Source organism: Gasterosteus aculeatus, chromosome 13, assembly GCF_964276395.1.
Source record: "Gasterosteus aculeatus chromosome 13, fGasAcu3.hap1.1, whole genome shotgun sequence".
Taxonomy (NCBI): domain Eukaryota; kingdom Metazoa; phylum Chordata; class Actinopteri; order Perciformes; family Gasterosteidae; genus Gasterosteus; species Gasterosteus aculeatus.
Window position 1 is genome coordinate 16,808,204 of NC_135701.1, and position 27,712 is coordinate 16,835,915.

Genomic DNA, 27,712 nt, shown 5'->3' on the forward strand with positions numbered 1-27,712 from the left:
GATGATTATATGTCAATTATCCAGGTCTGACAGGAGGATCGGCATGTGTTACAACTAAATAATTGAGTGTAAGAGTCTTGAACAAAATACTACACCAGTGTTATTATTATCCATTGTTCCTAATGAATTTTGAATGATTCAGAGAACTGAAAGTCAAGCTGAATGAGCACCACTCACGCTTCTATAGCTTTCATGTTTTAGCTGCAGACACGATCACAAAACTTTACAGCACTAAAACTGCAGCTGCAATGCACCAAGCCTGCAGCTACGTTTGCGATCCTGCAGGGCCGTGAATATGGGAGAGATTAAAAACAACAGTTTACCTACTTAGTCCTGGCTCTTGTTCAACCTTGTGCAGTTGGCTCGTGCACCATGCTTCCGGCAATGGCACATGAAAAACAAACAACTGCGGCTCCGCTTCTCCATGTTAAGCTATACATGAAATGATCCATGTGTATGTTAAAAGCTTCTAAATACACATATCAAGACAATTCAACGATGATATTTTATATTTTTTCAAGTGTCAATTGTTTCTTTGCATGATCCACAATTTCACTACATCAGAGTTCAGGAGCAGTGTTGACCATACAGCTGGGAGGCTGATACAATGTTTAATTCAAGGGCTTTTTTTTTTTTGAATGACAGAATTTGTTCGGTACCTGCTTTGACTTTTGCTCTCATATTTTGCTTGAAAATATTTTATAACAAAACCCTGCAAGAGACGATAAATAGTATAAACAATTATCAACAGAAGACATTACATGCAATTGTAATACAAAAAAAATCCAAAGAACACAATGCCCATTTGGATCTTTTGGAGACGTAATATGAAACATTTAACATAAACAGAAAACAATCCATCCATTGTCAAACCGCTTATCCTGCACACAGGGTCGCGGGGGGGCTGGAGTCCATCCCAGCCAACTTTGGGCGATAGACAGGGTACACCCTGGATTGGTCGCCAGCCAATCGCAGGGCTAACACAGAGACATACAACCATTCACACTCACTTTCACACATCTACGGGCAATTTAAAGTCCCCAATTAACCTGATCCCCAGAGCATGTCTTTGGACTGTGGGAGGAAGCCGGAGAACCCGGAGAGAACCCACGCAGACACGGGGAGAACATGCAGACTCCACACAGAAAGGCCACTGGGCGGAATCGAACCCAGGACCTTCTTGCTGTGAGGCGACAGTGCTAACCACCACGCCACCGTGCCGCCCGAAAACAATACAATACAAAGAAAAATTATTTTCAATAATCAGTGTTTCTCGAAATACTATTCACATAGCTGTGAACATATGCATTGTATTTGATTATTAGGAGCAAACGGTTTTATATCCATGCAGATCTATACCGTAACGTGGAGTTTGAAATGTTTGTCTGTCAATTTGTTGGTTTAGTCACAGGAGGACTGTTAAAGGGAAAGGAATCTTTTGAAAAGATTAACTCTAACTTATGGTGGCTTTACAGCAGTGTTTTTGTTGAACATAACAAAAGCAAATAAAAGTACAACCAACACTGTGCATAAAAGGATGGAGTTGTTGGCACCCTGCTCGTCGGGCTCCGTCTTTCTTTCTGTGCAGTAGACATGAATGGGGAACATTCACAAACACGTTTATTTTTATTTCGCATATTTAAAGCTCTCCACTTGTGAGCGTTATGGCCTGTAATGTTAACATAGTTATTGTTCGTATTATTTAAATGCATGAAATGGGGGAGGGGACGTGGCGACTGACGTGAAAAAAAGAGCATGGACCGCGCAGACAGGCGAAGCAGTCGACATTTAGTGGGGAAGCGTTAATAATAATTCATAAATATCAGCCACTTAACAATTACTAATAATTCAATCATTAGTTACAAACAAATAATTATGGTACACATCTTTTCTAGTACTAAATTTGACTACGAGTTAATTATATTGACCCTAATATATGCTGTTTTAGGTCTTTGCATATGGGTTTACTGACATTATCGTGGGGAAAAAGCCTCTCATGGTTTCGCATGTTAGCCAGTCAAATTGCAGCGTACACCAGGCATTAGATCTGCCGGTTCCCTTAAATGTTGCCTGTATATTTTACTCCCCTTTGGTGTTTTAGTAAGTTGAATGTCAAGTAAGGTGGGTGCCAAAAAAACACCCTCCCCCAATATGGGCGGTTAAAGACAGAAAGATAAGAGAGCTCAGGGAGAAACAATGCTCTTCCTCAGACAATTAAAGTCCAATATAACCAAGGACACATATAATCAATTGTATACAGAATCATGATACGAGCCACTGCTATCCTCCAATCTGCGGTGGATATAATGGAATTCCTACTTATATTCAACACACAATTGTATTAATGACACTGTATCAATGCGGCCGTGATCCTGCATAAAATGAAGATATTCCTCATACTTTCGTAATTGTACAGCCTTGTACAGGTCGGCCTTGTTTGTGCGTCAGGATCGGCAGAGCACCACAGCAGGACAACTTAATTTGATGGTTCCACGCATGAATAAGTCACATCCTGAACCATATCCATATCTCAAACGCACTCATCTATAATGTACGCCGTATGCCGGCCGAGGACGCCTCACCTGATAGGGGCCGTCTCATCGCCCTTGTCCAGCCACTCTTGTGGTGGGATGATGTACATACACCACAGCCCCCAGTTGTAGCCGTGGGCAGCATTGGCATACTGCTGCACCTCAAACGTGTTGTACTTGATGTTGTCTATGGCGGGCAGGATGATGCGGGTGTGATCCTCCTTCATCCGGGTCAGAATAGGTTCAGCCCTTTGGAGAAGAAAAGAGGCAGAAGTTAACGGTGGACCTTTCGTTGAGCAATTCTAAAAGATGAAGAACGACGGTGAGAGGGGAACTTTCAGCTACGGGGGGGAAAGGAGGGGGGGGGGGGGGGTGAAGCCGTACATATTTTATTCTGTCCTGTGGATAACGGTTTCCAAGCACCAATATTTAAATTGTTCGAATAAATAATTTTGGTCAAGGATGTGGAGACAGAATGGAAAGGTGAAGCAAAGCTGCAAATTTATTTTTACAGAAACAAAGTGTAGAAAAGCGACCCACTTTGTTTTTAAACACACTGCTCATTGTGGTTGTATTTACATAGAACAATGCCAGCAGCGAACAAGGATGACGGGAGATGTCGTCTCAACTTCCACCGCAGCGTTATATTAACATCAGCATTTCAAACGGGATGCGCTTCCTTCCACTGATTATAATGCAAAGGCCTTGCAAAATAACTTTTCTACAGTATCATGTAATATTTAACCTCCTGCTCGGGAAAACAAAACGTCAAATCCATGTTGATCGGAGGTAAATCCTGAGAAAGGAAAACACAGATTAAGGGATGAAAAGACCCTCTTCTTTTTGTGGAGTTCTTTTTCTGCAAAGACCTTGCTCGGAGTGCTCGCCAGACTCTTCATCATGTGACTTTTGGTCCGAGGCGGCCTTGGCTGACACACATCCTTTTAGAGCGCATCAAGTGGAGATCAGGGGCCGCATTAACAAAACGCCCGAGGGTTAAGAGGAGCTCTCAACAGGCCAATTTGGGGGAAAGCCGCTCTCGCCCCTGTAATACTTTAATGAGGGTTTTTGTCTTGAGCATTTTAGCTCCACCTAAGCCTGTGGAGGGCGAGGGGTGGTCGAGAGTCACTGAGATCGAGAACACTTGGCAGTCCATCCAGTCACTGGGTCAATAGAGTTGAAAGATTGGGAGGGATTGAGGTTTTAAAGTTTCCTACCTCCTAATAGTAGAAGTAGATGCTGCTGTCATAGGTTGTCAAGTTCTAATAGGCAGCAGGAACTTTAGCGTCATCTAGCAAGGACCTCTGCTTGTAAGACAAAATACTTAGGATATAGGATTTTTTAAAAGCTGTGGTCGGGGGCAACATGGTCTTGATATCCATAAGCCAGGCCTACAGAACGTTGCCGAAATGCTGCTGGCACTGGCTGCACTTTTAATGCTGAAAAGATTATCTCCACCGTATTGTCAAAGCATTAAGAAAAAGATGGTATGATTATAAAATGATAACTGTGTTGCGCCAGAACACTAACACTATTACTGGTTCAATCAACCGCTGACTTTGTCTCTCCGTCTTTACCCTGACCCGTCTTACCACCCAAAAATCTAATTTTCCTCTCATCAAATGAAGTTACAGGGCATTGCAGAGGGGAATGGATCTGAAATTGAATTAAATGGGATATTAAGAAAATATTTTAAATTGAATTAAATGAGATTTCAAGAGAATATGAAGTATTGCTTGAAAAAAGCCATCATTTAATAATGCATGAGTATTTGATAAAAGCACCACAGCAGCCATTAGAAGCTGACCAATGGCTCGTTCTGCCTTCACACCGACGTGCTACAAAAGCTTTCCTGGCTGTTCCCAGTCTTTGTGCTCAGCGAACATAACTGCCCTGTGGTTTCATTTTCACATTCACCATCGGAGAGTGGCGTTAATCTTCTAATCTAACTCTACAAATGAACAAATGCACTTTCAAACTTTCCTTAAACCTTTATGCAGTGGAGGACATCATGGTTGGAAATGTCTTTGCTTTGATGAAAAATGACTTGAATGATTTAATTTTAATTACTCTCAATAAGTGATCACGTTTGAAATATAAATGGCAGCAGCAACAAAGCTCCAGTTATCTGCATGTGTGCCCTGCGACACATTATCATCACAACATACTAAGGCTTAGTAAGGACATATCGGTGTCACTTTGTAACAAAGAAAATAATGATAAACAAACAACATTAACTGTAAACAGACACCAAAAACGTGCATTGATTAAGGATGTTAATCATCCTGCAACTTGCATCCTGCAACTCAAATTGCAGGCAATGCAGCCATGATGAGAACTGGATATTGAATTATGAAATGATACTTGAATTGCTGGATCGCTTCCTTGTGCTGTTGTGTTCCACACTGCATATATACATTTATGTACTGGATCCAACTGAGCATGGCCATGAAAAACGTATAACAAAAAACAAAGCAAACAAAAAAAGATAAACAATCTAGCAGTATTCACAGACCCACCGATAGAAGATGTGTCGATGTACGCCAAAAATTCTCTAACATTCACCCGACGGAGAAATTTCAGATTAAGTTCCTTTAGTATTTTTTTTTTCTGCACTTTTAAGGCACACGGTTTAAATGTATTACATTTTTTTTTGGAACCTTTTCACGTGTTGCCTCCACTGAATCTCCTCCTCGACTACCCAACCTTGAGGAGCTCTCTCTGCCATCGCAGTGACTTCCATTCATCTCCCTGCATCCTCGAGCACCGCAGAGAGCCAGCCGGCCGCTCTCCTCCCTCACTGATCCATGAGGCTGATAAGATGGAGACGCTCGGCAAACTGGGACACATCTGGTTTTGTCCACATCAGCCCTTCTCTCTTGCATATTACAACACTATGAATACATGTAGAAAATCTCCATCGCCGTCTGAGCTCCTGATACATTTTTTTTGTATGGGTTTATATTGAAGCCGGAGGTCCTTTGATTTCTCTACTCCTCATGATGTTTGTCTTTCATAATATCCGGCACCTTGGTTGAGACTTGCATCAGGCTGTGCAAACATTTCACAGAATTGAACAAACAGAAAAAGCAAGGATAAATCTTTCTGTACATTCAGAATTTATATCTGTCATACTTTTGGACAGTTCCGATATAAAAAACCTTGCAGCTGTTTCATTTGAGATTACACAATTTTTCAAAACGTCCAAATCAACAGACCTCAAAACGTTAATGAATAAGAAGAAGGGGATTATCAGATAATGAATCCAACTGTGCTCAGAATTTGTCCCTGATAGCATCGGGTCCCTCAGCACCTACATGAAGATATCCTTCAATTCTGCATTGGATTCAAAGCTGAAGACATTGCGAGTTATTCATGCAAGGGAAAATGTATTCTGTATTTATTGAGTACAGTGGCTTTTATGGATGGACCAAATGATGTAAGACGTTAAATCCAGTAGATTTAGATTTTAGGTGTTTACGGAAAGCTCTGCAAATTTAACTAGGGTTCTATTTGACAAAACTCTGTTGATTCATTGTATCAGGGTTGTTTTCTCTAAACTAATAGACCAAGAAAAAAAGATTGAAGAAAGATGTTGAAGTACTTTGGAACAATACACTCTTTATATCCAGAGTGTCACACCTGTATGTCAAGTTGCGTTTTTGTCCTGTCTCCAGTTGTTTTTTGACTTCCTGTTTTATTTTGGAAACTAACTCCCTCTCGTTTCAGGTCCCTTGCCCTTCCTCATGTGTCACCAGTCTGATTGTCTCCCCTGATTCCTGATTGTGTCCACCTGTTCCCACAACTCCCTCATGGGTACTTATAGTCTGCGTCGCCCCTTGTCCTGTGCAGAAGGGGCAGGTTTTTTCTTTGTGGGAAAGAAGGATGGAACCCTTCGCCCCTGCATTGACTACAGCCCGCTTAACGACATAACCGTTAAGAACAGATACCCTCTACCTCTCATGACCTCAGTATTCGACCAGCTTCAACAGGCGCAGATTTTTACCAAACTGGACTTACGCAACGCCTATCACCTGGTTCGCATTAGGGAAGGGGATGAGTGGAAAACGGCATTCAACACGCCGTCTGGACATTATGAATACCTGGTCATGCCCTTTGGTCTCACAAACGCCCCAGCAGTTTTTCAAGCGATGATAAACGATGTGTTAAGAGACTTTTTAGACCAGTTTGTCTATGTGTATTTAGATGACATTCTGATTTATTCCCCCGACCTAAACACCCATAGGAACCATGTTGAACTCGTCCTGCAACGTCTCTTAGACAACGGGTTATATGTGAAGGCGGAAAAGAGTGAATTTCATGCCGATACTGTCGCCTTCCTGGGCTTTATCGTAGCCCCTGGGAGGGTTCAGATGGATCCGGCTAAAGTAAGCGCGGTAGTAGAGTGGCCAACTCCTGATAGCCGCAAGAAGGTACAGCAATTTCTCGGTTTTGCTAACTTTTACAGGCGGTTTATCAGAGGCTTCAGCGCGACAGCAGCCCCGCTCCATGCTCTTACCTCCCCGCAGGTGGCGTTTCACTGGTCCGCCGAGGCAGACGCAGCCTTCCAGGAGCTTAAGCGGCGCTTCACTACAGCACCCATCCTCACGCTCCCTGATCCGGCTCGCCAGTTTGTGGTGGAGGTGGACGCCTCCAATAATGGGATCGGGGCCATTCTCTCCCAGCGAGCAGAGTCTGACAACAAGCTTCATCCTTGTGCCTTCCTGTCGCGACGACTGACTGCAGCGGAGCGGAACTACGACGTGGGAGATCGTGAGCTGCTGGCAGTGAAGGCGGCGCTGGAGGAGTGGCGGCACTGGCTCGAGGGGGCACAGCACCCTTTTTTGGTTTGGACAGACCACAAGAACCTGCAGTACATCAAGAAGGCCAAGCGTTTGAATTCCCGTCAAGCCCGCTGGTCCTTGTTTTTTAACCGTTTTGATTTTTCCCTTTCCTACAGACCGGGATCAAGAAATACCAAGCCTGACGCCTTATCCCGTCTTTTCAGCCCGGAGCCCGTGGCCAGGGAACCTGAGCCCATCCTCCCACTACACTGTGTGGTTGGAGCGGTTACCTGGCCTATAGAGACCAAGGTGAAGCAGGCCAACGGTGAGACCCCCCCACCTCGTGGGTGCCCAGATAATCGTCTGTTTGTCCCTATTAATCTGCGCCCACAGGTGATCCACTGGGCTCACTCGTCTTTGCTCACCTGCCATCCGGGCGTACGTCGGACCATGTTCGCCATCACGCAGAGGTTCTGGTGGCCGTCCATGGAGCCGGAGGTCAGGGAGTACGTTGAGGCATGCTCCGTCTGCGCCAGGAACAAGAACTCCTCCAGAGCCCGCGCAGGCTTGCTACAGCCGCTGCCCATCCCGTCCCGGCCGTGGGCAGAGATCTCGATGGATTTTGTCACGGGGCTACCGACCTCCAAGGGGAACACCACGGTGTTGACCGTGGTGGATAGATTTTCAAAGATGGCACACTTCCTAGCCCTACCCAAGCTGCCCACCGCTAAAGAGACCGCTATCTGCATGATGAACAACGTGTTTAGGATCCACGGGTTCCCCAGAGACATTGTGTCCGATAGGGGGCCCCAGTTTGTCTCGCGGTTCTGGCAGGAGTTCTGTAAGCTCATCGGAGCCACAGCTAGCCTCACATCGGGGTACCATCCCGAGGCCAACGGACAGACGGAGCGCCTCAATCAACAACTGGAAACCAGCCTCCGGTGCCTGGTGGCCCAGAGCCCTGCGTCATGGAGCGAACACCTGACGTGGGTAGAGTACGCCCATAACTCCCTTCCCACCTCCGCCACTGGCATGTCTCCCTTCCATTGCGTTTTTGGTTACCAACCCCCTGTGTTTTCCGAGTCCGAACCAGAGGTGTCTGTGCCCTCCGCCCAGGCCTTGGTCCGCCGCTGCCGCCGCATCTGGGCAGCGGCACGCCAGACGCTGATCAGACAAGGGGACAGAGTGAAGAAAGCAGCGGACCGCAGGAGGAGACCGGCCCCAGTGTACCAGCCCGGCCAGCGAGTATGGCTCTCAGCCAAGGACCTACCCTTGCAGGTCGAATCACGAAAGCTGGCCCCTCGCTTTGTCGGCCCGTTCCCCATCTCGAGGATTATCAATCCAGCAGCTGTGCGCCTCCGTCTGCCCCGGTCCCTGAGGGTACACCCAACTTTTCATGTCAGCAAAATCAAACCAGCGAAGGAGAGCGCAATGGTGCCAAACCCCAAGACACGGTGAGGAAACTGCTGGCGGTACGTAAGCGGGGACGGGGCAGGCAGTTCCTCGTGGACTGGGAGGGCTACGGCCCAGAGGAACGACAATGGGTCTCGTCTAGCTTCATAGTGGACCCGGATCTCATTCGAGATTTTTATAGAGCACACCCGGACATTCCAAGGCCGCCTGGTATTCGGCCTTGAGGGGGGGGTAATGTCACACCTGTATGTCAAGTTGCGTTTTTGTCCTGTCTCCAGTTGTTTTTTGACTTCCTGTTTTATTTTGGAAACTAACTCCCTCTCGTTTCAGGTCCCTTGCCCTTCCTCATGTGTCACCAGTCTGATTGTCTCCCCTGATTCCTGATTGTGTCCACCTGTTCCCACAACTCCCTCATGGGTACTTATAGTCTGCGTCGCCCCTTGTCCTGTGCCAGTGTGTCTTGTTGTTTTGCCCTGCACACCAGCCCTCACGTCACGAGTCAAGTCAAGTCCGATAACGTTTGTCACGTCCTTTTGATCCCTGTTACATTTCCTCGTTTAAGAGAGATTTTGAGTTTTTGCCTTTTGAATTTTGATCTTAACCTTTTTTCCTCATTAAGAGAGATTTTGAGTTTTTTCCTTTTGAACTTTGATCGCGACCTTTGTTTCCTCGTTAAGAGAGATTTTCAGTTTTTTCTTGTTATTAATAAAAAGCAATATCAGCTGAACCCTCTGCGTCCGAGTCCTCCTCCTTCCTGCCTGACACAGAGTCTGTTAAAATGAATGTTGACAATTGATCATTTGCAATTAATAAACAGAATCACCATTGACTGATTCATTACAAGATGGGTTTAATTTTCTATACGGTGCATCTAGATTTCGCATTTCCACAGTTTTTTATAATATGTATGTAATGTACGTATATAGCACAGGTCAAAAGTTTGGACACAGTTTCTCATTGAATTCAATTAGACTTAAACTGTGTCCAAACGTTGGACTGTTGGACTGTATGTATAAGTCTTCACATACTTACCTCTGCATAGTTATTTAATTTGTGTATGTTTAAAACAAATGTCATGCTTTATGTTCACTGTTTATTATATAAAATTGCATTATTGACATAATTGAATGTAAATTAAATGACACGTGTTATAGTTTGAATATAGGCAATAAGCAAGACCTCTATGGTTAATAGTACAATTTCCAAATACATGCTGGTGTTGAAAACTATAATAAGAGATGACTGTTACAAGATGACAAGATGACAATAGATATTGACTCTTGTCAATATCTATTGAAAAATACCAACATTGCTGATTAAAACAAATCAGCACCGGGGTGTAAACACGGATAGACAGTCTTCAAAATGAGCTGTTAATGTTCATTCATATTCATATCTACACAGTGTACATGACATCAATTAACAGTGAGGGGAGTGTTTCTGAAAACAATTTAAGTCGTTTTTTTAGATTTGATTTCTGTAAATGTGAATCGTTCCACAGTCTCTCTGCCTGGCTGCACATCAGAGCAGCTCAAACATGCACATGTAGAGTACGCATTTCACAATCTAAATAAAACATCATTATACAGTCTAAATGTATCATTTTGCAGGCGGAAGTTGGTTATATTCCTTGATTTCATGACTTCCACCAATTTGTCTTGTTCTTCCATAAACTTATCGGGGTACATGGCGCAAATCATTCAAAATTCATCAAAGTCTTTCTGAAGCGTGCAATTCATTACCACCGGCCTGCAATTACAATCTTATCTCTCAGCAGGGAGCGACTTCTGCGCTTTTAATCATTACTCGTTAATAACCTGAGATTGAAACGGTGCAAGGATTTTAAAAAGCAAATAAATATCCTATTACTGCTCTTCCTCCCTATGTGTGTATGGCGGCATACCGTGGGCCCCAATGACAAAACGCTCCCATTTCCTGTCAGTAATCCTTTTCATTTCGAAAGCAGGAAACAAGTCCTGTGTGTAGTGGAATTGACAGATGTATTCTCAAGAATAGATGGATATAAAGCAATAGGGAAGATGGATTATGAATATTTAGCTGATGCAATGCCGCCTAATAATATGCAACAATTTCCCTGTATTAAAGCAGAGCACAGCCTTGGGAATCTGATTCCATTACTCCTCTCGTGGAAAAGCTTCTCTTCGCCGATACAGTTTGGTACAATTATTATATGCTTTAACAGCGATACATTACATTTGCAAATGTGCAGCACACCAGGCGGAATACCTTGCCAATGAATCACCGCTCTGCAGCGGAGAGCTGGCAGCATTGTCCCTCTGCCTCGGGGTGCACAAGCACTGTGAACAAGGTCATATGGGGGAGACTCACCACAACATCTAGACGAGGAACCATCCATCTCCCTTATCACTGGAAGTGCAATGGTGAATAATGCTACTATAATAAATAGGTGGCTTCTACCATTCAAGCAAACAGATAGTGGAGATACAACGAGTGACTTGGAGTGAAAGAGCAGAAAAATGTTTTATACATACAGGCGATTTGTGCACGCAAAATGAAAGAAATAATTGAAGGGAGCGGGTGGAGGTGGTTGTGTGGGCATGGGTGTTTTGTTTCGTGTGTGTCTGTGTGTGTGCATGTATGTTGAGAGATTCCAATGCGGAAGTGAATGGGTTATGTGGAGGCACGAAAGATACGTCCATTTTTCAGCAACACCAGATGGGCAAACAGATGAGGGGTCCACAGGGTGTCAATTATCATCAGCGTTGCACCGGGGCATTGAGGCTACTTCCTCCCTGAGTTTAACGTTCATAGTCAGGCTGAAAATTAGTGCCGTGAGACAATGATCAAGGTTCATGAAATCACAATGAGAACAGCTTCCTTTCTACTGGCATGTTAGCACTGTTTTCATGTGCATCTGTGTCGGTTTATTTCACATAAATCTCCGCGAGCAAGTGAGAAAAGCCAAAACCAGGAAAGTGTTTGACATCGTCCACATTGCTTGATTTTCTAATTGGATAGATTCATACTGCCATTTAAACATACCAGCATTAGCGCATTGCGTTACCATCACAAAATGGTTTCGCGAAAAGTTGAGCCAAGTCGCTTTACAATTGGAAGCTCATTTTGTCTGCATGTGTTCGTTATTCCAACTTACATTTTTTTTTCCAAGAGCTTTGGTTTCCAGCTTTAACTGTCCAATGCAACGCCAGCATCCCTGTCGAAGCCACAGCTTCCCAGGGACACCTGTTCATATATACACTGTATATACTGATATACACGCACATTATAAGTACTTCATCTAAGGACTGAAGCTATTCCTCTCTGCTGTTCTCCTCCATTCCTTCCTTTCCTTTCTCCCTCCTGTCCTCCTCCTGCCTCGAAGGCAGCTTCCCAGGGAACAATTGCTACACTTCATTTTCACGCCGGGGCAGGCTCAAATTAGGTGCCAATTACATTTATTTGAGTGACTTGTTTGCTGTTAAACTTATGCAGCACGTAGACATTGGACCGAGACCCCCAGAAGTAATTTCATATCGAAAAATAAGCCAAGAGTCTGCGGGTAAAATCCCGTCAAAATGCTTAACATTGATGCTCCCTCTTTAATTAGCCTCACTTTTGCCTTTTTCACGGTTGTGCTCTCTTTTTTCATTAGTTTGCAATTGATGGACAAGTAGTGTAATCTAAAATGGGCTGCGTTTCTATTGAGCCCTAACCAAAGCCATTCCGCACAATATAAAATGAGATGCAAGAGAGGAATACATAAGAACGATTACTACTTACTAATAAAAGGGGCCATGCTGCTGAAAAGAATTCACCTGGCACTATATGAAAATACTGGTTTGAGCAGACTAAAATGCCTATAATAAAAATCTCAAATAACATTTTCTTGTACCAAAAATATCAGAAGAAAACCAAAGGAGAGAGAAACGGCTCCGACCTACTCCTAATAAACATGTCTTTTTCTTACCAGCCTGGGTTGAACTCGACGTGGGCATCAAAGAAGCCAACAACAGGAGCCGTGGCCGCGTTCCAGCCGTGTATTCTGGCTCGGATCAGACCCTCCCGCTTGCTGTTCCTCACAATCTTTACCAGGCCTGGGTAGCGTTTGTTCACATACTGGTCCAGGTTGAATTTCAGCTCCACTGAAAGAGGGCAAAGTAGAGAAAATCTTAATTGAAATGCCATCCACATGAAAAAGATGACCGCGAAAGAAAATATATTTCCAAGATGGTTTTGATCCAATTTACCTTAAGGCTTAATGTCAGGATTGCAGTAAAAATGTGTGTTATTTTTGTCTGTCTTTTTTAAATGTTGCAAATACTCATCGTCTACAACTCATTAAACTTTACCTTAATTGCCCAGCTGAACACAGATCAGAGACGGCTTAAATCGCCCTTAACACCCCCTTAGTAACACTTATGAGTGAAAGTTATTCATAATGGTTTAAAAAGAGAGAAATTCAGTGGTCTTGTCTTCACATTAAAGCCATCAACAGAGGTCAACCAATAGAGGTCGCTGTACCCACCGACTCTCTAACGCATTCCAGCGATGTACTAATTCATCTCTCCTCCTCTTTCCTCGCAGACAAGTTTGGCTGTCAACGCTGGAAAAAGTTTCCTGTGTAAACGGCCAGTTGCCCAAATGCCTGTCTGCGTTCCAATGGAGGATAGATGGCTGTTTGAGCTTCTCCTCTGGGTTGCTGCCGAGCGTTCCACTTTCTGAGGGAGAGATTAATAAGGACGCCTGTGGCACACTGGCTCTGAACGGCATCCACACCTGGCTCGTGGCCGTGACTGACAACATAAATCAGCCAGTGGAAGTAAAGAAATGGCTGAGGAGAAATAGTGAGTGGATGGATTGTCAGGAGTCTTTTCTAGTTGATGGTGTAGAGCATTGGGTGCTGACCCTTGAGGCAAACCTTCAGTAGCATTTGATACCAAATTAACACAAGCATTCATGGGACCTTGAGCAATGTAAATGGCTGCAAGAAGGTAGTAGATCTGATCTCCAGTATTTCTGTGTGGACTTTGCCATGTCATTCTACTCTAATTTGACTTATTTGTAGTAAGTAAGCACTTTGACCACAGTCTAATATGCAATGGAGCTAATGTCATGCTCACGAACTGAGACAACCTTTTCTTTTTCATCTTTGCTCTAAAACCTCTCAGAGCAGTGGGTACAAATGAGCTCGCTGTTGGTATTTAGTACAAATGTCACGTGCGCTCATTAGGAATAATGAGGATCATCTGCGTTCCCATATGCATCAGTCACTGTTAGAATCTGCTCCTCTTTGAGGGTCCTGGGAACTTTACGGTTTGTTTCTGTTTGCATCAGTGAATATTTCTAACCTGTGCCTTGGGTCTCCTCCGTCATTGCCTCTTTCTGCAGCTACAATATGATATAAGCCATTAAGAGTGTAATAATTACCGGGCTTTGCGGGGAAGGAGAAAAGTTATGGGCGTCCCGCAGATCTGAGCAAATAAAACGTTGGACTGCGTCCATGGGAGGGGAGTTATGGAGCAGGAAATACATTTTAAAGGAGTAGCAGTGAAGAATAGCTGGGGATAAATAACTATCCATCATACTATTTAAAATTAATGCATTGTGGATTGCGCAACGAACACCGTGAATTCCTTTGGGGAATTGGGAGATCGTGGAAGCCGCTGCGTTGAGGATGGATAGAAGGAGTTATTGAACAGTCTTTGATCATTTAAACTGGGGCAAAGCCTTAGATTTGACTTCCATGCTGAAAAAGCCTGAATGATATCCTTCCGCACGCCGCCCCTTTTGTGCTCACTAAATACAGATACTCCTGTATTCAAAAAAAGCCACAGGCTTTTCTGTTTCCGATCCTGTAAAATCAGCCTCAGAACAGAATGAGTTTCTTTGTTTGTTTTCAAAGCTCTGATCTCTGCCAACACAGAGAAACCGAGGACGATGCTCTGATTCATGGATATTGTGATGTTCTTGAAGGTTCAAAAATACACTATCAAAACATGAATCAATGGAAAAGCCTTTCATCGCTGTTATGTTGCCACAATGGCGAACACAAATGAATTGGAGTTGTCCTGCCTGTAACACACACGTAGGTAAAGATCATCACTTGGAATGAGGGTTTAGCTCAGAGCTGTAAATAAACCTTTCAGCCACAAGGCAAACACACTTCCGGTGCCTAATTTGTTATGCCGAGGAGCGAGTGTGGCTGTACCTCGCCTCATCTCCTTGTTTAAATGAGAGGGGACAGACGGAGCCATCCAGAAAAGGTCAAGCACACCAGCCTGCATATTCATTGTCTAATGTCACAGCAGCGGCACCCGAGAAACAGCTCACACTTCTGCATTAATTATCATCACTGTTGGTAAACATACAGTAAGAGCGGCTGACGGACGTGTCGGTTTACAGGCAGTGACCCTAAGTTGACCTCGTGTTAAAGAGGCACATGGACACTGAAATCATCAACACCTTGCAATCGTGCGACGTGAGGTCGGTGAGCCACACACACAGCACGCTAACGCTAAACGTCAGCCTGCAACGCTTTGAAGGAAAAGGTAGTAAACAAGCCGCAGAGGTCATGAGTTTGTTTCTTTGCCCGCTGCTGTCTTTGACAGCGCTTGTATATCGGTTTGAATTTTTTTCTCTTTAACTGACTGGAGACAACTTTATTCTAACAGATCTGATGAGTTTTCATGCCTGAGGTATTACTGTGGCAAATTAGGTGACTCCCCAGGGATTAATTAGTGGGAATGAGTTGGCAACTTTGTGGTTTAAATATCAGGCAGGCACGTAATCTGCTGACAAAGATCTAATCCTTGTCAAATCAATCTAAAATCAGGACAAACTCTTTTTTCACAAGAATAAAAATGTATAGGACAGCTACATTTAGATTTATGACCATTTGTTCTTAGAAAAAGACCGTCAGTTGTTTACAACCAACTACATTTCTAATGTTTAGCTAATGTTTCTTCTTCAAATCACTTCATCCCTTGATCACTTAATTGATACATCATTCCATATTGTATTGTCATAACCGTACATAACGCATGTTAATTTAACCTTTCCTAGTTGCCATTTACTTTCTTCTAATAAATATATTGATTCTAGGTGCTTATTCTGCAGTTTCTGCTGACTAACCATAATAACTAACCATTATCATGGATTTCCTCCAGTCTTTCATATCCTGAGGGTTTAAGTGCTCTTTAACACCCTTGCAATGACAACGTTTCGTGGTAGGAAGCAGAGAGAAAATGTTGCAGTCTCTATAGTAAAAATAGGGTTGTCCTTCAGAAAAAAATGTACTGTAGGCAAAACCTTTGCAAGTGTCAGAGTTATTGGGGCGGAATGACATAATGAGAGGAGGGGTCGGCTTCCATTTTTATCGTTGGCTTTTAACGGCTGCCTGTTTAATTGCAGGCAGTTAGAACCTCAGCGGGGAGCGGAGATGTGCCAGTGCTGACTCCTGCTCGGCCTTCTTTCAGTATGTTATTCATGCGCCCTTTTCCGCTGCCAGCCTGGGGGAGGCAGGCCTGTTACTCCGTGCCAAGTGAAGGAGGGCCAAGTGTCGTCTGGAATCTAGTTCATTGTCCCTCCCTCTCCCGAACGGAAAAGCTTTCGGGATGTGGAGCCGAGCATCGTCAGCTGCTGTGGGCGTCACGGTGCGGAGGCAGCTGAAGCGTTTGCCCACATCGCCATGGAGACAGTAGGATGCAGCGGCAGTTTAGCAAAGGACGACACAAATACCACGCTTTTCTTCTTCTTCTTCTGTTTTAGGTTATTTTAAAGCCTGCGGTGCAGGAGTCCACCCTCAGGATCTCTCTCTATCCTATCTATCTAGCAAACTGTTACTCGCAAAACCAAAGACAAAAACCGTATCTGACACACACACACACACACACACCTAGCATCAGAAGACTGACTGCTCTGGCAGGAGTCCAAAAACATCACGCTAACTCAGTTGTGTATGACGCCTCAAGTTTGTGTTCCACCAGCTTCGACAAGACATGATGAATTGGGTGACTGTCTCAACTGAATAAGCAAGCCGACAGCTTTAGACGATGACAAACTGGAGGTCCTGCAGGTTTCCCGATTTCAGGTCTGAGAGGAAACACTCTGTAAGTGAGGAACATTCAAATGTGATGCAAAAAGGAAATGATCAGAAAGATATTGGATGAAACCAGACAACTGACAGGATATCATTGCCTACCATTATCCTGAAGAGCGTAGAAGGATTTGGGGGGGGGGGGGACTTTTTCAATGTGAATGGATTCTAAAGACCTCAGAGGCAAATTTTTTGAGGTGTAAAAAAATGAATCTATTGGCAAACAGTTGGACACCTTGGTTACATATTGCAAGGTCAATGTTGAAATGATGTGTTATCATCAAACCAAACTGAAAAATGTCTTATGCTGCAAAAACTGCAATAACGTTCCACCTTAGTCAGGTGGTCATTACTTAGACAACAGAAAGCATTTCGCACAGAGGCACATTGGGTTCTGGGTCAAATCATAGCAAGATGTTTGTGCGTCGTTTAGAATCTTGTGGTGCCAAAGATGATCGACTACATTTGAGGACGACTGGCAGCACTTTGATCCATGACTTTGCACCCGTGTCCTGCTTGCTCCAGTATTATTCAATAAATGTCCTGTTTAATGATTTTACACCCGTGTGGAGTAAAAAACACTTACCACTGTCACTGTTGTCGTCCACCAGGATGATCTCCTTGAGTACATGCGCTGGTGTGTGGTTGACAACACTGTGGACGGAGCGCAGGATTACCGACAGCGCCTCGTTCACAAAGATGAAGACCACGGAGATCTGAGGAAGGTCCTCTGGGTACATCAACTGCTTACACCTGTTGAGACACAATTAAGATCATGAGCCAGAGCTAAAACCACCTGCACTTTGTCTGCATGTCCATTGACTGAGATAAATATCTACATCTTTCTTTGTGTGCGTGTGTTTCTGAGTATCAATATTTTCTCTCACAAGGCCCATAGAGCAATAATTTGTATAGCAAATTATGCATTAAAAAAGGGTACGCTTCGGAACAGCCAATGTGTAAAAGAAAATAGAAATGAAGGTTTTCACAACCTTGCTGGCATACTTTGAAGAAGCTGAAAAATATCGCTGAAACCCCCTTAAAAAGACTTTTATGGCCCCTTTGAATGCCATCATGGTCCTCGATTACCTCTTCAGGGACTGCAGCAGCCACCCGAAATACCCCAGTCTGCCCATAACCCACAATGACACACCGACTAGACACAGCTCTCTCACAGCAGATGTTTTGACTTGTCATAGCAGAAATAAATCCCGGGTATAATTAACGGAGGCTTTGTTCCATGTGGGTGTGCCGATATCGGGGGCCCCGGAGACGCAACACCTGCAGTAAATGGGATGCAGACATAATTAATGTGATTAGTTCCACCTTTTGTTCACCTACACACCTACAAAAACATATTATCTTTTTGATAAATCAGCCTCATCCTCCTACTGGTTGGAGTTCAAGAAGCTTTTACCTCTTAAAAATGAAATCAAATGTTTTATGTCACATGAGAACACACAACAGTGTGTTCTCATGGGGTGTACTTGAATAACTTTTTTTGTCAGTAAACAGGGGTAAAATACATCTCTCTTCTAAAATAGAATTTGAAGCCCCACATCCATTTGATAGCGAAGCTGCAAGTCCCAGACCTGCACTCTCAATACAGTCTGCGACTAATGCTACAGCAGAGCTGCCAACCCTCATCTGAACGGTCAAACCCTGAATTTGCTCACTGTAGTTTTCCTTTTGAGACCCAAATTCTTTGGCTTGCTAAGAAGCCTCACAATGAGGCCATTATGTTTAACACATTCACCATTTTAGTCAAGCATTTAAGCATTCAACGTCGACTTGTACTAAGAACAAAGTACAGCTGTGTCGGATGGTGTTTTGACCTTATTGTAATGCTGCACAAAGGCGAGAAGATCACCGAAGTGATTACAATCCATCCTGAGGGGGACAGACCAACACTTCCTCCCCTTGACATGTTAATTCTCATAATGATGATGTACAAACTTAGATAAAAAATAAAGTGTGACTTTGGCAATGTCAGGGATGGACTGCATCATCTTGCATTACTAATGGCCACGTCGAGAGGCAAAACCCTGTCTGAGTTGTAAATGCAGCCAACTTATGACACTTGGGTTCATCCTTAACTGCGTTGGGAGTTAATTTAGTACATAAATAGTGTGGCTGGGGAAGGCAATCAGATGCCTCTATTGACACAGACAATCTGAAGTATAATGTGTCTACACAGAGAGGTGAATTTCTCTATGTAACATGTAAACACGAGCCCAAATACGACCAAAATGGGTTCAATGTCTTCCATCTCTCACCACCCTCCATGATAACTTATTTTAAACATCTGTGAACACTGAGACAAATAAACGTCTGTAACATTCACACTGTCCGCGTCTCCCTCTCACAACAACAAGCCTGCTACTCTACTTTGCTGATAATCTCATGCCTGTCACCTCCGGAAAAAAACAACTGAATTTTTCTTACAGGCGTGCTGTGGCTTTGAAGTCAGCAATAACAGTGTTGACTGGACGGAAACACTTGGCCAATTCCTATGGCAACTGTGAACCCGCTAACACACACGCTGCGAACATCTTGTGAATCTTGCAAAATTGAGGCTCCAAACGCAGCAGCTGACAAACGCATTTTATACGCTTCAGCCCGTTTCTCCATGTTTTCAAATATCTTATTCAGCAGTGCTGTCTCCTCATGTAGGGATAATGAGGTGGCTATAGTAATTGTAGTGGATGAATTATTTACAAGGGATTTGGGCTGTAATTAATATAATATTGCTCCTTATTAAAATCAAGCAAATTGACATGAATCAACTAAAGCTTCAACTAAATTCATGTCTTTGGTTTAGTTTCAGTAAAACTTATGAAGCTTCCGAAGTCTTACATATTGCATTAGCCAGTTATATACCATCAAACTTATTAACAAGACAGTGTACATACTGTACCACAAATGAAGCATACATTTTTTTTGAAATTTTGTTCTTGGCTCTGGCATTATTTTAAAATAACATCATCATCCTCAAACACAAATTAGGATTGCTAGAGAAGAGAGTACAGTAAACACACCATTAACCAAGTGTAAAATCCCTGGTCTGATGCTATACTGTGTTATGTCTGCATACTGAAACCAATCAAATAAAAAAAAATCCTCTTCATCCAAACGTTAGCGGTGTAGTCGTATTTTTAGATCTCAAACTGGGCAGTGTTGCTATCAAAGTCAAATTCTGCTACCTTGAACATGTTTTGTTCAAAGACGGCACGTTCCCTGCTCGTCCACCCTCGCTGAGAGCCATCTGAGCTCTACTGGTGCTCGGCGCACTGATACACCGGTGAGCCGCGATGTCAGGCTGAGTCAGCAGCATCCACGGGGTCAGGCCGCAGGAGGACGGCCACACAGCAGATGGATCCCAGCGTGATCCTCTTCTCTCCGCCCATTGGAAGCCGCTAGTTTATGTGGGTATGAGTGTGTGTGTGTCCTCTGTGTTAGCAAGTTCGCACCTTTCAACAATGAGATTTGTCGCTAGCAATTATGTAGAACGATACATACAACAGATGGTAATTGATGTACTTCAGAAGTTAGTAAAGGCTTTGGATGTCATCCTAAAATACTTTTTAGTTTCCTTTTTGGCTTTACACATTTCCTTTGCACATACATCAAAGACATCGTGGGTAATGTGGACTTCCACTGTAAATTATTCTCTTGCATTGAGCTGGTTGCTTTTTTAAATGCATTCTAGTGAATTCAATGTTGTATTTGTTGGCCTAATTTCTGCTCTTTAAATATAAATGGACAAAAATGTCATGGGCCAAGCGTATAGTGCATATACTCGTATAGTGTTTCTTGTTTTCTTTTCCCTAATAACTATCGTTAACTCACTTAAAATCCATATGATTTGGGGTAAAGGTAAAAATAGTAGGTAAATGGTGAATGTTAATGGTAAATTTACCTTTCAGGGTACAGTTGGCCTTTTGCACATTTAATAGATCATCAGATTGTGGTTAATTGTTTTTGTCGTGTCGTGTGAGTAAAAGTTTAATTTGTTTTCTCATTTGGTTGACAAAAACTCTGCCTTCATCTTACTTAGTGTGACATTACTGCCAAGGTATATAGTTTAGCATTAGATGCCGACACAACTTGCGTTGGTTGCAATATAGTACAGGAGAATAGTACTTGCGATGCTCTGAAATATCTGGATCCTTGTTGTTGTCTTATGTGACTACTTAGCTTAATACTACCATTGATTCATGCATATTAATGATAATCTGCTGTCCGTAGGCTAAAGGTTTACTGATCTGGACTGGTTTAGTTTAATTCCATGCATCAATCGCTTCCATTACAACAGCGCACAGGCATTTGACAACAGAGGTAATAAAAGGAAGACTAAACCACAGAGAGGGTTCATGACGGATGCACGTCGCCTGCGTCTACCTATGCATTAAGCCCCGCTCTCGCGCCGTATTCGTAAGCGCAAGTGCACAAGTGTTTTGATTGATAACTCCTCCACTGTATCATTTCAGTCCTTGCCTGTGCATTTATGCTCTCCCTCAGCAACTCCTTTGTTCCTTTTCACAGCTTTCTCTATTGCCTCTCTCAATCAGCCCTGCCAAGTCTATGAATACAATCCCAAATCTGGCAGTGAGTTTGAGGAGAGATTTTATTTATTTTTTGCACCGCGGCGCTCCTTTACACAACCACAACATGGCCACGCTGCAAAACAAAGTGGCTCGTATTCACTCCTTTTCTGACACGGTGGAGAGGCTGCTTTTAATTAATTTTACCACATTAACATCTCCAACAATGTCAGAGGGGGGCAACGCAGCCTCATGGTTTTAAGTAGAGATGTGATGAGAAGGGATCTGAGTGTTTGAATTGTAGGTTTCATCGCCCTAGTTACAGGATCCAATTTAAGGCTTCGCTCAGGCTTAAATTTGTACTTGTCTGCAGTAGCGGGGAATCCTTGTAGGGCCGTAACAAGATGAGCGATCGATTCATCTGTTTATAATGGGACTGAACTCACTGGCCGGCGCTCATAATTTGACCCGGAACAAGCTTTGACAGAAACAGAGTGCCAGATTAAGACGTATTCCAATCACACATCCCGCTCCTCCTCTCCCGGCAGCCGTGTGGATGAGCGCGCTCCTTCTGACTTTTTCCCCACAGGCAGCTCTTATTTGCTGTGAAATTTCACATTAACCTCCTGTAACCCGCGCGATGCCGGCAACACTAAAGCAACTTTCCAATCCACGGGCACTCCTCGCGGAAAGATAATCGTTTGCCTTGTCATTTCTCAACACCTCCCCCCCTCCCCCTCTCCCCCTCCAGCCCCGAGCCTCATCCAGGAGATAAACTGTGGCGCTGGAGAGAGCAACAATCTGCTGCAGGAGCTCGTGCACCACGGAGACCTTACGATCCCCACGCTGCAGTATCAGACACTAAAGAGATGTGGTAAGCCGGTTTCCTCTGCCTCCCTCTACAGTTATCACCCTCCCAGAGGCAGACAAACACAAGACACGGGCTCCTTGGTGGTTCATATAGTTTTGGGTTTAACTATTTTGACAAAATGTGAATAGAGAAACAAGTGTGATTTGAAGCAATGGAACGTTAACTCCCACGCAGGAGGAAAAACTGCAGAGTGAAAAGCAGGTTGAATGCCTTAAATAGCCTTTTTCTATTTATGAGTAAAAAAAGTCACATTTGACATATTTTGTTTGTTTAGTGGGCATCAGTAATTATTCTCGCTTGTGGGGCTTTTATTATTTTTCTCTCCACGGCTAGATGTTATCATACAAAAGCCTCCCAAGGACAATGAACAGCAGTCACAGAGTCACAACAGTATAGAGCCTACTTAAAACCCTTAGTATCTCAGTTAATAATGTCACATGCCGATGTGAAGGGCAGAACAGAGAAATACAGGCCGGCGGGGAGTGAAAAGAGGATTACAGTTGGGTTTTTTTTATCCAAGAGACAATTGCGGCCGTAATATTATGAATTAGTTTTGCTGCACACTGGCAGGTTTGAAAAGAGACTTTCAGAAGACTTAACAATGTGTGGCTCTTTCAGTTATGTGCCATGGTGATAGACTTTGCTCTCCTGTAGTCATCAGCTTAATGAGTACTGTTCAATTAAAAGCCCATCACACAGGAGGTGACTGGTTGCTCCTGTTAAGCTCACTTCACCAGCGCTGCAGTCACCTTTTGCGTGCAGGACATTAGTTAAAGAAGCAGAATTAGAAATCTGAAACAGCACCGCAGAGAACTGCTTTAAAACTGAACCAAACGGGTTGCTGTAGGTGTGAAAGCACCCAAGAAGTCCTCACAAGTGCCACAACAATGCTGGCGTATAACAGTGTTGGTCTGGCTGCACATGAATCAATTTTCTTTCACTTGCGGTTCTTTGATGTTTCTCTTTAAAGTACGGCGTTGGTGATGTAACCAGAAAAGGCAAAGAAAACTATGTTTGCACATTGCGCTGTATTGATTTCCGTTGAGCCTCACAACAAATGTCTTTATCGTAGCTGTCATGGACTGACGCTTTACTTTGTTTGACTCAACTGTGTTGTTGTTTAAATGGGTACAAAACATAGACACGCAGATACAGATCAAGAAATGCAGAAGGGAATTCACAAGCTGTGAAACGAGCACTGAATCCACACACAGTCTATTTACCGGAAACACCTCAGCTAACCCCCCAACACTCACCCGCCTTTTGTCTTACTGAGAAGAAAGAAAGGAGGAATTTCCTAAAAATCACTGGGTTCCAGAGGCCCTCTCAGCTGTCTTAATTAATTAGCAGTCTCCTTTAAGCTCGCCCCTCCTCCCCGTTCCCTTCTAGTCTAATTTTCCTGGGCGTGAAAGGAGCTGCGAACAAAGCAGCGTGGATGAAATTAATTGTTATCCCCGCTAAAGCCCCCAGAAACCTCTCTTGGCCGTCAGATTTCCGCCCAGTGTGTCCCCCTGTCGCCATTGTTCTTTGACACTGTGCGATATGAGAGCAACTGGCAGCCCTGATTACCCCTATTCTCTATTGTGTAACTCCCCATTGCAGAAGACTCAAGATGCTCTGTGGCTAACATCACCGTGCCGCATCGACAGAAGAGACGAGAAAGGATTAAATGGAGTCGGGCCACAAGAAAGGTATCAAACAGGAAGTAAGGATGGCTTCTGCAGTCGGGAGACACACTGACATTTTGGAGTCATTAATTTGGGGTGATTTTAAGTCAAGACCCCCCCCCCTTTGCACAACTGTAGAGCTTGTTATTCTACCTCACTCAATTTACTTTCCTTTCATTCCTACTTGGTTTTGAAGCAGTGCCCTATCACTGCGATTCATAGTTTTCTTTAACATAATTGACTTTGAAATGACCGTATTTCCACAATATAGAGGTCTTTCATGTGTGTGTCTGTCACCAATCTCTGTTCAAAATGGTCGTGACTGGAGAAATAGCTGAATTTTTTTTTTAAGTCTAGTTCAATGGCTTTGTAAGAAAAAGACAATGTCGGTTTCTAAAATATATTTCCTAATGAAATGTATAATTTCGTCAGCCAAGGTGGGGAAATTGGAAAAACTGGAGCTGTGATAGCACATTAGCTTACATTAGACTAGAAGCCTATAGGTTGTAGCAATCTCCCAAAAATCTCCCTGATAAGGAGGCACAGAGGAGTAACAATATCTGAGAATAGAGTAGACAACACTGCAGGAGTCTCTATCAACTTCAGCCAATGAATAAAATAGTGATGTTACCTGCCAACAAAACCAATGCCGACCATTGTGAAACGAATGCCAGACAAAAGAAATGCAGTTGTTTGAATTGTTTTTACCACTTACCAAATGCATTCATACTTCTGGAATGTACAGACCAATGAAACTGGGGCGGGTAGCCAGGAAAAAAATTCATAAACCAGGACAATCTCCCCAGGAGGTAAAAAAACGCACATAAATAATGTGTGCATGTTTCTCTTCAATAAGGAAACATTAAGTAGGACAGTAGGAACTTGGTCCACTGTTTTGTCAGTTAGTCTTAAATAATATATGAGAATTGTACAAATGCATTAAGGTAGATTAAACTTAACGCATACAGTAAATCCATAGTGATATCGAAAGCCAAAAATAACATTAAACAGAAATTAAAAGGGGTGTTTTCAACGCTGCATAAACACCACCAACACTGTCCTTTAACATAAAACATTTGTAGTTCAGAAGCATTTTCTGGCTTTCCATATCTTGGGGCCATTTTGCTAAATTCTCAAGCAATCCACAATAACCTGTCAGTCCCTAACATCCATTGAGGATGCATCAAACTCACAAACAAAGTAAGTCTCACTCACTCACACATGCTATAAAAGCATATAAAATAGCACTTTTGACCTTGCCCTATCTTCCAGGAAATCTTTGTAAACTATCCAGTTACAAGTCTCTCTAAAATTACACAAGCATGCCAAGAGGAACAACGGGTGCAGAGCTCCGGTTAAAAAGGGAATGTACACGTACTTTTTGGGCCTGTAGTCTGGGATGCTCCTGTCCAGGGAGATGCGGTCGCTGAGCTGAGCGTTGTAGCCGTACTCCTCGTACTTCCCTTCCGCATCAAGACTGTCTTCGCCCAACGTGGCAGCGGCTCCCCCTTGGCCGAGGCCTCCGGGTCCTTCAACGAGTCCCATGGGCTTCGCCAAACCTGCCAAGGTAATGACACAACATGGAGGAAAGTCATTGAGATGTACCCGGCCAGGTGATGAGGCAGACGCAGGAACACACACAGAGAGCGGAGGGAGGTGCGAAGACAGACTGTGCAAAGGGGATTGATGATTGACGTGTTCTAGCAGTGTGCACGGCGGCTCCGAGGCACAGCAGGACTTGTCAATAGGGCATCGTTGTCTGTCAGGGAGAAAGCTGCCCTGAAAACACACCGGAGAGAATCTGTAAGCAGCGGGGGGAAGTCATTATGTGTTACTGTAAGAGTGTTGTTTTTTGTGAACATGTAACTTTAATGCCTTATTAAAAAGTAAAATATTCCTACTACTTAGGTACTTTAAGTGATGTGCTTCAGTACATGTCAAGTCACATTACAGAATAAGAAGCAACGTCATATGTTAAAGTCATGATGCAGGGTAAATGTATGAAATATAAAATGCTGGGATTTTGAATCAGCTCCAACACAAGGCCACCGGGTTTGAATTGAGCCACTGATGGATCCATGTGGCAAATTATAAAAGTATAAAAAGTGTGTTGAAACAATTGCAATTGTGAAGTAATGCAAACGGTGCTTTTGCCATGCAGAAATCATGGATAGCAAACAGTTTCCGTGTGCTTTAATGGTGAATTGGGGCCAGTCCTTAGCCAGCCCCATAATGTTAGCGTTCTTTGGTCAAATTTAACTAAATTCAGCACAGAATTTAATGTGTCAGACTTAAAATACCTCTCTGCTCTCATTAAAATGACCCATGACTAATTTAACAGAATGTCGCTTTGATACCTTGACAGTAAGATTTTCAAACCAAGAAGGAGAGAAATGTGTGTCATGTCTTGTCTGATCTTTGAAAGAAAGATCCTCTTCCAATGATGTAGGAACTTCCTCCACTTTTTTCTCAGTGGGTTTATTTACTGGATGTTTTTTATCAGACATATTGGTTCCACCAGCTGCCTGAAAGGCTGGACCATTTTAAATTCCATGAAACTGCACCATAATTGTTATGTGAGCCGAGCTTCGAGTGTGGCCTCCACAGAAAAATCGAGCCACGTCTGTTCTCCATATCACCAGAAGGACACACAGACAGTGAGTAAACAGTGCATACCAATGAAGAGCTCAGCTCTCGGTTTCAACCCTCCAGGAACTGCGGAGTAATCACCCGAAATTGGATGGCCTCAAATCCTTGGGTGCTGTTGAAGAATGATTGCAAAACTGGCTTCTCCCACAACAGGGACTTTGCATCTCCTGCACCAGCCAATGTGGTAGTATTTTGACAAGTATGGGTGGGGTTCAAGTCCCAGACCGGCCGACTGGTGCGTCACACAATAACACAGAGTTCTGGAGGCTGCTCGGTTTTTCTGGTTGCCCAGATCATTTCACATCTACCTGACGTACACGTCCTCTGCAACATTAAAAAGGAAATTCCGTAATGAAACGAGAAGCCTAAAAATCTGATCCACTGTGATACACAAACATGAATTTAAAGATTGTGGCAAATCCATTAACGATGGAAGGTTTGTATTTGGAATGGTAAAACAGCACTGCGGCAAACGTACGCCACAAACGTAAGGATTATGTTGTCATTCAGCTGCTGACCTGTTTTGATGAGGCCTGGTTGGTTATTTGAGGTTATTATTCTGTCTCTGATTTACCTTTCATGTGCATCTTATTCTGTTGTCAGAGTGATACATTGAATGCATTAAGTTGTGCTTTTTTTTTTAACTCTGCAACATTCATTTCCCGAAATGGGTTGCCAAAAAAACTAAAATAGAACCTTTTAGAACATTGCTTTAAAAAAGGATAAATTGCACCGTGTATTTCTGTGGGCACAGCGAATCACTGCGGATTAAGAGCTCTATTCCCAAGGCGTGAGTTAAAAATGTATGTAGACGTGCAAAGTACTTTATATAAAAACAAGCAGCAAGTGGGCTGTTCTGGCCCAAAAAGGATGACAATGACCAAAGGCCTAAACACAGCCCAATGAAGTGCTGTGACAAAAATAGTGCAACGTCATGAAAAGTCGAAACGACAGTGTCGGGGGAGGTGGTGTTAGGTGATATAAAAACAGGGGAAAAAAATCAATAGTTTTCCAAAAAGTCTGGGTTTTATTTCCTCTCAAACCAACATGAGCCCAAAACTGACACAAAGCGACTATAAGTATAAACAAAGTCAACTTTGGTGTCATCGCTTCACCGGCTAGCTGGTCTTCTTTCCTCTTCATTCAAACTTCTCTTCATGCGGTTCTCCAGTCCAG

General features: G+C 43.4%; 1 protein-coding gene across 1 annotated transcript in view; it reads right to left on the minus strand.

Moving 5' to 3' along the window:
- galnt9 (polypeptide N-acetylgalactosaminyltransferase 9) overlaps positions 1–27,712 on the minus strand; it is a 58,812-nt gene that overhangs the window by 24,671 nt on the left and 6,429 nt on the right. Inside the window, exons 2-5 of the mRNA XM_040195870.2 lie at positions 25,266–25,446; positions 17,392–17,558; positions 12,678–12,852; positions 2,583–2,780 (exon numbers count right to left, since the gene is read on the minus strand). Coding sequence (XP_040051804.1) covers positions 2,583–2,780; positions 12,678–12,852; positions 17,392–17,558; positions 25,266–25,446 — 721 coding nt within the window. The remainder of the gene's footprint in view (positions 1–2,582; positions 2,781–12,677; positions 12,853–17,391; positions 17,559–25,265; positions 25,447–27,712) is intronic.